We start from the raw sequence: 12541 nt of genomic DNA on the forward strand, positions 1-12541 counted from the left end.
GACTAAAGTCTTATAAAAACATCACAGCTTGCTCTGAGAGAGGGATGATGCCTTTACTTGTCCACTCAGCTGCATGGCTCACTGAAGGGGAGTGCTAGAAGACAAGGGACAGAGTCCTCCATCCATCACTCTATCCTAACTGACTTCGAGAGTTTCAGAATGAACCGCTGGAGTGGTGAATGAATTGTAATAACTTCTCCAGTGCTGAGAGCAGGCCGTATCCAATCCATTATGGTTGTGCATCTCACAAATGGCTCTCAAGACACAGCCTGGTCACCGACAGGGGCATGCAATCAAAAGAAGCCTGATGTCTTCTGCTCTCTGCATGCAAAGCTGAAAGGCGTTTTCATCATTTCCCTCTGAGCTTTCTATGAGGACCAGACAGCCATAAAGTTATAGACAGATGCATCATGATAGGAAGGGTGTCAACACTTTCTTTTAATCAGTACACAGTCAATATTCTCATGAATACCTAATTAGTGCCTCAACTCTGTTCCTCAGGTGTCACTGCAAAAATCTATCTGAGGAATGTCATCTGCACTTAAGGAAGGGACAAGAATCATAATTAAGTTTTAAGCTATTTCTTCAGCATGAAGCTGCCATGAAGTGTGAAATGACTATAATTCACATTTTTAAGACTCTGAATTTATTAACATCTATTTTCTATTCAAGGTTAGGGGCACAGCACTTGGATTATCGGAGGACTCCAACTCCTCAGCACTTTGCTATTCTGGAGTGAATGTGACTGAGCATAGATGCCACGCAAGGAAAATTATCATTAATGAGTTAGGGGCTATTTGTGCTAAAAGTCCCAGAGAAATGGAAACTCATCCTCCCATGTGAATCGGAAGCTGTGGTAAAAGGCGTACCTGTGTACAAGCGGTTGTGGCATTCCTCTATAAATTCTGACAACCATGGACAGCAAACTGAACAGAAACTGCAACTATGGGCTTCCAGTCAAGAAAGAGTTCTGCTGCAGCATAACTGTGTCAGAGCCCATGGATTAAATAAGCAAGAGGAAGTTTAGAAACCACTCGTAAAACAATGCGGGATATACTTTGCTTTTTGAGAAACGATGTATGGATAGAATAAAGACCGGTATGGGATGCATAAGTGCTAAGGCCATAGCTGAGACTTCAGGAAGACTTTGAAAGAGCTTCAGAAACAGTATTTCAGAGGCAGGAACTGACCTCTTTGCTGTGGGGAATAGATTAGGAATGATTTGCCTGTACTGAATCAAGACAAAGGTGGAAGACATTTCTGAATGCAAAACTGGACAGAGAAATGTAAGGCACTAAGCGGGTAAGGGGCCTGCGGGGTAACAAGAAAGCTATCTTTACACTAAGAGGAGTAGATACTCAGAAACAGTGTTCAAGAAAAGCAAATACAACATGAAGGCTCTAGGGCATTCTTGAACAATCTAGGAAGCTGCAACATGGGTGGCATCTACAGAGAGGAGCAAGGCTCTTGATTAAACTGACCACACCTGTCCACCCCTGTACCTTCCTACAGGACTGAAAAGACCCAACCCTACAAGGACAAAGAAAAACCGAAGAGGTAAGAGCAGAAGAAAGATTTCAAAGATGAACTGCAATGCAGAGAGAAGACAAACAAACAAACAATAACAACAGCAGCAACAACAAAACCCTTCCTGTGGCAAGGACAAGAAAAGAAAAGCTAACAGCATTGAAGTTTGGTGAAGATCACAGTGCAAGTTAATTCAGGATGCAAACTTGTGGCCAGGCTCAGGAATGGGAGGTACCAGACACCTCTGTGACTGGGAGAGTCTGGTGGGGCTGAGGTTTCCACAGGAGACTGCATCTCAAGTTATAAAAAACCCATGAGGACAGTGTTGTGGCCCAGCGGTTTATGCCACTGCCTGTAACACGGGCATCCCCTGTGGATGAAGTCAGTTTGTGTTTCAGCTACTTCACTTCCAGTCCAGCTCCCTGGGGAAGCACTGGAAGATGGCCCAAGTCCTTGTGCACCTGTACCCATGTGGCAGATCAAGATAGAGTCTGTTCTTTGTTTCTCTGTCTCTCTCCATGCTCCCCTCTACGCACCCTATGTTTCTTTCCCCTTAACCCTACCTTTCAAAAAAGTCTTTCAAAGGAGATGTACAAAACTTTCCAAGAAATTAGTTTTGTTTCATTCTTAACAATGAGACAATCACAAATCACCAACCGTTGACATACATCCACTCAGAAAGTTTAGATTTGAATAATACAAAAAAAAAATGAAAGACAGTAGAAACTCAAACCTATCATTAATATAAAGGAAACAGTGCATCTGTACATTAATACGGGTTGTTCCAGAAAGGATCATCAGAGAATAAAGAACTTTTGGAAATTAAAATAGGATAGCAGCAATTAAAGGGAAGAAGGAGAAACAAGAAAAGACTCAAATAGATGAAAAAGACATGAGCAATGGCCAGATGAAAAGGTTCTCTGTGTGAATGCTGCTCCTGTGAGCTTTTCTCTTTAGGTCAGTGGGGTCCACTAAGGCATGGGAGACGAGGGAACGACGTTGTGCTCAGCATCACAGAGTCTGATACCAGGAAAACAGGCAAGAATATCAATTGTTCTCTGAGCTCTTAACTCCCATTAATGCATTATTTTAAAAACCATACAAAACTCTGGATCAAGTAAAAGTAGTTCCTTGGCAGAAATATACCTGTATTTAATTCACTGCTGTTTCTCAACGTATTTCAGGTAAAAAAAATGTCTGCTTGTTCCTCTATACTCCCATTACTTTCTGTTTTGAAAAGGTTATAATTGGAATAAAACAAGCCTGGCTTCCTGCCAGGATTGTGAAGCGTGTAATTAAGCAACGTTTTTTTTTTTTTTGTCTATTACCCAGCAGGGCCATCCCACTGAAGGAGAAAAAGAAGGCAGAGGCAAACGCAATTGTTCATTTCTCAAAAATAATAGAACAACATACCCCTACACTTTACAAAATAAGTGATAGCACCTGACATTTTAATTAGGTGAAAAGATAATAAAATCACAGTACTCTGTTGCGAGGCAGAACTGTAGCATAGGAATTTCAGCAAATACACAGAGGTCCATTTTTGCTGTAAAAGGGTGAGAGGTCAGTATGTTTTTTTTTAAGATACCATGCCAGTCTTGACAGCATTGTTAACAGTCCCCTCTCATTATGACTTCATCTTCTTCTTTTGATGCCCCTTTCCACATTTTAATCTCATATTTTAAAGGTATTCTAAACATTAGAATTTCAATTTTTACATTAAAGCCACTCGTTTGGGATGATGAAAATGATGTTGGCATTCCACCCCTTTCAATGTCAGATGAAAATGGACTGACTGATCATGAAGGACAATCAGGTGCCTTCCTGCATAACATCGATGGCTCTACTTCTCATTATTAGTTCAGCAACACCAGCAAATGGTTTTGAGAGAGGCTTGTGACATGTTTTACCTCATCCTCAAGTCATTTCCCCCAATATCACATGCAATTAAAGAAAAAGCATTTAAATTCCACCTTTTGAAAGAATGGCTAGTGTATCAGGTGTGGATGATAGTTCCACTTGATGCTGGTTCAAAAATTATAAACAAATTCAATCGAAGAAATAAATGAAGTTTTTTTCTTTTTACAGAGAACTAAAATAAATTTAACAACTGCAAACCAACCAACCAATGTGAACAAAAGCACAAGGAATATGAGCAGAAATTTTTCAAAAGAACAAATTCAAATGGCTAATAGATAAATGAAAAAATTCTCAGGCTTCCTAGCCATTATGGATACAAATAAAAATCCCATGGAAGTTCCACCTAACTCCAGAGAGATTGGCCTATGTACAGCAATTTACTAACAACATATGCTGGTGTGGATGTGGGAAGAGGGATATCCTATTCCACTGCTAGTGGGGTGTAGACTAATGCATCCGCTATGGTAGTTAGCATTGGCAGTGCTAAGACAACTGAAAATTGATACGTGTCATGACCCAGTTATCCCACTTTTGGGAATATATTCAAAGGAAGTGAAATCTGCATATGAGAAAGTGACCTGCAACCCTATATATGTAGCAGCACAATCCACAACAGTGAAGACAGGAAACAACCCAGATGTCCACTGAAAGAGGAATGAATAAAAATACTTTGTACATCTTCTCCATGGAATGCTACTCAGCCATTAAAAAGAATGAAAACCTATCACTTCTAGCAAAATGGTCCCAACTAGAGACCATAATGCTCAGTGAAATGAATCAATCCCATTAAGACAAATCTCATATGTTCTTTCTGATATAAGACAACCACCATACAAAACACAATTTGAATAGATACATAGATAAACATGTGTATGTATTCTCACAAATGAACTGTACACAATGGAGACGAGCATACCAGGAAGTGAAGATTGCGTCATGCATCTGTGCTCCCAAATATAAGGAGAACTCCCAGTGAAACAGTTTAGTAAACCTTGACAATAGGATACTAGAATGTTTACCATTGATTATACCTACAATGCCATGAATGACTTAAACAGCAGAATGTTGAACCTGGGACTGTTGCTGAAGAAAAAGAGGACAGGGGTGCAAAGAGGACGGGGGGGGGGGGTTCTTGTACCTGTGAAACCATTCCATGAAAAACATTATAAATAAATGAATATCATTAATAACAGGTGCTTAATGATGGATTCTGATTTTCCTATGATCATATTCAAGGGTTCTTCTAGGGGGGAAACTCATGGCCTTTAACACTTGGAAAAATCACATGCTTGGTGACTGGCATCACTGCCTGTTTAAAGGCTGGTGAGCTGACAAAGCATCTTCATTTAACCAAACCAAATGACTCTTTTTTTTTTTTTTTTTTTTTTACTATTGCTGCCTCACTTAATTTTCTCTTGAACTTTTTCTTTATAGATTGATGGGCAAAGTTACATTGACTCTTTGCTGGGAACTTCTCTGGAATCCAAAACCTTAAACATTCCCCTAAATACGTTTTCCACATGTGCTTTCCCTTGTTAGGGTGCCACCATGCAGACAGGGGGGAGGGAGCATATGTGCCTTCTTGGTAACATAAACAAAGAAAATTCATATTCCAAATGTATATGTGATCAGCATCAGCTGTCTTAGCAAGCGGCCCATGCTGAAGTCCTCAACACATGAATTCTGTCTGGTTACCTGCATGCACACGGAATATCAGATATGACTGGTGTTAATAGACTGGGCATTCCGGACACACAGCCTACTCCCTCTCCACATGGGGCCATCTGCTGTGGAGCCCTCAGTGCTCTTACAGCAAGTCTTTCAAGGAATTCTACAATTACATTCCTTAATCAGATACTATGGAGGCCCTTCCTTGGACAAACCATCTCTCTTCTTCCTCCAACGGTTGAAGGAGACTAAATAGTGCTAACCCAGACTCCTCCTTCTCTAGCTCCTTGACATGCCAGGTGGTTGTGGGATCACTTTACCATTGTTCTGCTACCTGAATCACAAGTGAAAATGCTTGATGATCCTACGCTTTTAAAAGGGAGAAGTCTGAAAAATCACAGACACTCACAGAGTGATATCTCCACCTCCATATTTCCCACGTACTAGTTCATCCACAAATGGTAACAAAGCCATTTTGTTGCTGAGGCAGGCCAAAATCAGGCACCAGCAACTCAATCTGGCTGTCTTACACTGGAGGCATAGGCACAACTATTTAAGGCGTCGACTGCTACCTTTCAGTACTACAGGAACTACGAGTTGAGTTAGGAGTCAAATACAGATTGTCCCATGTGATATATGGGTGCCCCACATATCCTTGCGCTGACTCTGCTATTGACTTTAACACTCATATAATTGGCCTGTTTTCTTTGTGATTCAGAGCACAAGTCACTGGGACATCTATCTCAACCCTATTTTCTCAACATTTCTTTTTCCTGTCTTCTCTCTACATTCAAAACAGATTAGAAAAGATGTCTTTCTACTTCTTGCTATCTGAATGGGACTTTCACCTTGCTATGAAGTCATTTCTCTTGAAGCATGACCTTCTGTCCCTGTTGCTATGGTCTCCACTGAGAGAATTATAATGTATAAAGGAGGTAAGTACAGAATACACCAGTCTAATGTCTTCAAAACACCAACTTTTATCACATTTCTAATTGGAAAGCTTTTGAAAAATAGGTCCAAGAGACACAATAGAAATATTGCATCTCTTGAATCATTATTTTTTGTTGGTGTCATTTTGCTGCTTCTTCTACACAGTATGAGAACCAGGAGGCAAAGGGCAACCTGGAGAAATATTGTGGGTGAGCGGATAAAACAGGTAATCGATAAATTCAAACTGTAGTATTGAGACTAATGGGGGAAAGGAAAAGACAGTGTGTTGCAATAGGGAAGGAAGGGAAAAGGATAAGCAAGGCTTATACAGATGTATACTGTTCAGCCGACCTGGAAAGGGATGCAAAACCTGCTAACAATATTCATGTTTATCAACAGCCAGTACTTTGAAGGTATCCTGCTCTGAATTTGAATGTGGCCCGAGAATTCACTTTTTTTCCCTATATACTGGGAACCATGTTTGGGATTTCTGGTAGAATGCCTTTTTCATCCAATATTTCCTGCTATTTTGACTTTTTAAGGAGGCTTAAAGGAATAGTGCCACCATCCTAATAAATTTAATCCAGGGGCTCTGACAGACTGCTCTGATAACAAATAATTATCAGTCACCAAGAGCCAATTAGTATTTTGTTCTAAATTAAATAACTTCATTTTTTAAAACTTGTGGTAGCCTTGTCTTTTGCTTGTACCCTCTGTGCCATACAGACATGAATTCTCACACATCCACAAAGGAGTCTGGATTTAGTACCTTTTCATGAAACAAAAACGAAACAAAACTAAAACCATTTCCAGAAAGTTGAAGTACTTGTGTGAGAATATTGGAAAATTCTAAAGAGCAATAGATTTATCTTTGAATTTGTATGCTTTGTCATGAAAACCCTGGTAACGTTATGCAGCAAGGCAAACAATGACAAAGTGAGGTCTTATTCATTTGAAGGCAAACAGTAAGTTTAAACGTCATGAGGTTTTGAGTCCTAAATAGCATCATGTGCTCATTTTTGAAACTTACAGCAATATCTAGAATATTTTGATTATATATATGAAATTGCCTTCACAAAATTTATTATGGGACACTGTTGTTACAAGTAAAAATGTTATAAATTGCCATCTTTCTAAATGCTTGGGATTATGTTTGGGAGTTAAAGAAATACGAAGGACCTTATCCCTTATCTTAGGATCATTTTACCTTCCTCTTCTAGGGAGATTTTATCATGCTCTGTTTTTCCACTGGTTCAGATCAAATTTCTATCCCAGCCATTATCACCTTGTTCTGTATTTGAAACTTACATATCCCTTGTGGCCTCATGGTTAAAAACTGTTTACTGCTTGAGAAAAACCAAAAGGACAGGGTCACGAGCAAAACAAGTTTGAACAAAAGTCAGGATATACAGTCTCAAGATTCTTGACTTTAATAAGTAAGCTCTACACATGATCTATGACAAACATATTTGCCTAAGGCATAGAATGGGATGTTTGCGGTGGCCAGGAGAAAGAGATAAGGAAGCACACAGGGTAACCCTGACCTGATTGCAAAGTTAACAGAAACCAGAACTAAAGATACAGCTACAGCCTCCTTCCCTTCATTGTTACTCTCCTTGCAAGGAACAGTAAGAGAACATGTGGGTCCATCCAGGGCATCCCCCCTTCTAAAAAATGTAATTGGGCAAAATAAGAACCCTAAAGGGCACGAGGGCAGCTCTTCTCTGAGCCTGCCCGCATTCTATGTGTACAGTGTAGATTCTTGGAGCAAAGTGAGAACTTGCAACCAAGGAAGCAGTGAGCTGTGGTGGCTCCTGCCCAGACTGCTCCATGAACCTGCCCTTCCTGGGCTCACCATTCTTTCCTCTTGTGCTATGTGCAAAAATTGGAGATCTTAGGTTGTCTAACCTCCTAGCTATTCCCTCAGTATTCTATCTGACGGCACTGACAAGCTGACCACATTCAGCCTGCTGGAGACAGATAATGACTGCCATGCTTGTCACTGTGTGTAAAGGGAGACTCACCACCAACATACCAGCTGAGGGTGGGTGTGAAGGATCCTTGCATAAAGGTATTTTGGCATCATGCTCTTACTTGGTTCTTTTCAAAATCATTAGAACTTCAGAGAAATGGAGCTGGCCACCTGAGCAGAGTCTTCTACATACACATCTCCCTTTTTTTTTGTCTATTTGCCATAATATATAGCTGTGGCACAAGAGTTCAGTCTACTTCCTATTCTTTTTTTTAATTATTTATTATTTAACTTCATTAATTACATTGTATTATGTGACACAGTTACATAGATACTTGGGTTCTCCCACCCCTCCCCAAACTTCCTATTCTTGTATTAAAGGAATCCTATAGGAAAAATTTACATTTGAAAATAATCCTTCAAGCAAAGTAGTCTTTCAAAGAAAGCTTCCGCTATTATTTAAAAAAAATAACATATTTATGAAACTGAAAGACTGTCCGGTTTCAGATCACACACGGCCAGAGATCAGCAATCTCTCCATTGTCTTTAGACCTCAGGATAAGAAAGCAGTGAGCAAGACAATATGTAAGCTATTCACACTTCACAGATTGTGAATGTTTTAAGCCTAATTTCTGTCCAAAGAAGGTCTTAAAAAAAGTTTTAAGAGACAGATCTAGTGGTTGGCATATTTTGGAGCAGGACTTGACTCTAGGACACGGCTCACTGTGTATGCGTAAGTCTGCAAGCAGTGCTGCAGCTGTGTGCTTGGCACAGACCTCTGTCATACTTATTATTTGGGGAGAGGAAAGTAAGCCTTTCTTGTGAGTCTGAGCTCAATTCTGGATGACCGACAGACATCTTCAGTAATGTCTGCAAATGCAGTAATGCCAATATGTCAGGAAAGAAAAGCTGGAAACAAAACTACACTGGAGAGAAAGCTCCTTCTCCATCAGCTGTGATCTGCTAGCAGATGGACAGAGACCTGAAATGTGGCTCCTGTTAACACGCAAGCAAATAAAAACCAAAACAGAAACAATGAACCTGCTGCAGTCACGTTAGAGGTTAGATGACACATAAGTCCAACTGAAGGAGAAACTTTCTGAAATAAATGTAAGCTTCTCATATTGAACTGCTTAAGTAAATAAGGGATGTAGCTTATTAACCTTCTGCTTATTTATTTCAAAAGCCAACAATAAGTGTATTCTTTCAACTCACTTTGTTTCCCAACAATAACTAGTAAGAACAAGAAAACTAGAATACAGACAAAAATGTCTGAAAGCCTTCCAACCTAACCATAGGGCTACTTTCCCATCAATTCACATGTCCGTAACTATCTTCTCTGCTAAACTCCTTTCTACATAGTTTTCAATCTATGAGGCATTTGGGTGATTGCATTCCTTAGCAAATCTTGCATGATGTATGACATGTTATTACAATATTAATGTCTCAGCTCTGACTTGGAATAATCTAAATGTAAGGTTCAACTTCCATTTACATATAAAATTATTAAAACCAAAGTGTTAAAATGGTACCAGGGGATTCACTGTCCCTCTAAGGGCCATGGATTTTCACAGGCAGAAGGCCTCCACATCGGATTCAAGGTCTCATGTGGGCTTGCAGGAGGTCCTGAGCTCCATAATGTTCGGCCCTGTCCCTCTGGCTGCCACTCACAGCACACCAGTTTTGCTTTACCTGAGCAGCTCACTCTTTCCACCTACTGTTACAAAGCCAAGGAGTGCACTTAAATTACTCCTCCTCCCGGGATACATACTACCGTGAATGTGGCCATGCTGACACTGATCCAAGTCTTAACTCAGACGCCAGAAGACTTAACCAACAAATTATTACCAATTTCATCTCTGTCCAGCCTCAGTTTCAATGACAGCACAGAGTGACATGCGCAACTTTAAAAACCCAAATTCCTGGGCCAATATGTCAATCACATTTGGATACCACTTATCAGATTACACTTCCCTTTAGACAAATATCCCAGTAGGTTCACAAAAGCTGAATTCTGGCCTCCCAGGTCCCTGACTACATTTAGGCCATCATGATTTGAACATCAGGGACAAACCAAACAACTTATTGTAGAATTACATATGAAAATATTTTCACGCATCCCAAAATAAAATTGTATTTCTAGCCCCTGTAGAATACATCAATAGCTTTAGAATTAAAGATGAAAACACATCTACTACTTCAAGTTTATGATTATTTCATCGTAGTAGGGTAGATTTATATATGAACTTTTCAAATTTAATATTTTTCCAAGTTTGTATATAGACACCATGAATACATTCAGAGCAGCCTATGAACAAAAACTCTGTCCTGTTTTTTTTTTTTTTTAATGATACAGATTTCAAACGTGGGCTAATGCAGTCACACTGTTCTTTCTGTTTGGTTAAGGTTGGACTTGTTTTAACTACAGGTTTATTTTAAAGTCTAAGTCATATATATATATATGTATGTGAGCGTATACATAACATAACACATATCACATATATATACACGCACACGCGCCAAAAGTCTTCTAGAGAATAAAGAGCTCTTTCCTGCAGACAGGTGGGCGAGGACGGGGGGATCTGGTTTGCATTTTAGTTTCCACTTCTCTCAGCATCCCCTTTCTCTCACTAATCAACACTCTGTACTGACTAGTTTTGTAAAAAACACAAAAACCAAAAACCAAAGACAAAACAATGGCTTCCATGGAGGACTGTGCAAAGAAAGAGAACTAGGTCATCCTTGATTCCTCACAGTCAAGAGGGTGCTTTTCACTGTCAAAGGGTCCAGTAGCCACAGACTTAGGTGACTTGTGCCATGTGGGCCACAAACAGCTATGCTGGTAATAATAAGTTAACTACTGTTAAAACACTATAATCTGTAAAATACAGCTCTCTGTGTTCCCTACCTATTATCCTCTTCTTTTAGCCTTATTCATTTCCCTATATTCATAATGACTTCTAGCTTTGCAAAAAGTGCTACTTGTTTGGTGTATTTTCAACCTCCTGAGAATGTGTTTCTGTGAAGCCAAATGCAAGCTCCAACATGGCAGCTGCTTTTGCAGAGGAGAGATCATGAGACTGCACTGCCTTAAGGAAGTGGTAAACACCTTGTTCAAGGTAAATAATTTGTCTATGCTTGATGTTATGCAGTAGTTCCAATGCTATTTATACTCACTTGGCGATTTCTGACTGGTTTCAAAAAGAACTACGTTAAATGAACAAGGGCACTCTTTGTGGAAAACTTGCATTATTTACCTCCAATGGAAACGGTTAACATTTCGTTTCTTATGGTTTCTGCTTGGGTGTTGGGGATGTTCCTTTGGTGAGTATAGTGGTTTTCTGGCTACCTCTCTAGCTCTGTCTTTCTACTATTCACCATTTTCTTCTTTGTTTTCTATAGCTAATGATGGCAAGCAGCATCTTGAGTCACTCCCTGCTAAAGCAGCTCATTAACTGATACCTGAAGATTAGTTCAGTACATGGAATATCCATATATGGTGATTCTAGCATCATACCCATCCAAATCCACTACCAAGTAATGCAGAGCAGCTTACAAAGGAAAACATGTGTTCTATTTAGACTTCAGTTTTCTCTAGACAGCACTTATCTTTGGACTCATCAGTACCAATTACTCACTAGTTCTCTAAACGAATCAGATTTTGTTATGACAAAATACAGCTAGAAACAAACACGTGCCACTGCATGAGTCTAAATTTCACAGTCTCAAAACTAGAATCTTTAGCCCTAGATCCTTAATTTTCTTAAGTGCTTATATAATTTTCCCCTTTGGTTGTAGCTTCCCAGGTCCTCTCCGACCTCTTCCACTCTAGGTAATAGTATTGTGACACTGTTACTACTTATTCCAAAGCAATCACTGGCGAGCTGCAGAGAAAAATAGAAATAGCCACTCTTCAATGCAAACAAAAATCAGAGATTTACCTGAGCTCCTTGAAGGGATCTGCCCTGACATTAGGTGTTTCTATAGATTTAGGGAACACTGTCCCCTCAGCTCCTGTAAACAAAAGAGAAAAAGAAACAGGTTGGAAATGTTGGAGGAGTAACTTGGAGGCACTATCAGCGCTGTGATGGTGGCCCAATGCAGTGACTACATCACACAACTCCAGAGCATACATTTTACCACTGGCTTGTGGGCTTGTGATCGGAGAGCACAGAATCAACTCCTGCAAACTGCCTTTGAAACAAATAAGGAATATCTTTTGGAAGTATTCTTGGCTAAAAACACAGCAAGGCCAAAAAGCAAATTCCATCTTGGTTAAAAAAAAAAAAGCCAAGATGACTAGAAAATATAAATTGTGACTGTTGTCTCTCATAAACTATTAAAATTCAACCAACTGGAAATGTACTGCGCCACAGCAGCCAAAGCCCTCTTATTGCAGTGTGGGGCACAAATCATGTAACAACTCCAGTACCTCAGCATTGAGGCAAGTGGCAGACAACACACCGTGGTATTACAAGCGTTTCTGTACGATGCACAGAACATTGTACATTATCTTGAAAA

The 12541-nt window shown here is 39.7% G+C and overlaps 1 protein-coding gene across 2 annotated transcripts in view; it reads right to left on the reverse strand.

Annotated features, from left to right (window-relative positions):
- Positions 1 to 12541, reverse strand: part of SGCD (sarcoglycan delta) — a 576268-nt gene that overhangs the window by 58731 nt on the left and 504996 nt on the right. For both annotated transcript variants that reach the window (XM_058677694.1, XM_004587498.3), the window contains one exon: positions 11962 to 12034. In XM_058677694.1, the coding sequence (XP_058533677.1) occupies positions 11962 to 12034 (73 nt within the window). The remainder of the gene's footprint in view (positions 1 to 11961; positions 12035 to 12541) is intronic.

Source organism: Ochotona princeps, chromosome 19 (genome assembly GCF_030435755.1).
Source record: "Ochotona princeps isolate mOchPri1 chromosome 19, mOchPri1.hap1, whole genome shotgun sequence".
NCBI lineage: Eukaryota > Metazoa > Chordata > Mammalia > Lagomorpha > Ochotonidae > Ochotona > Ochotona princeps.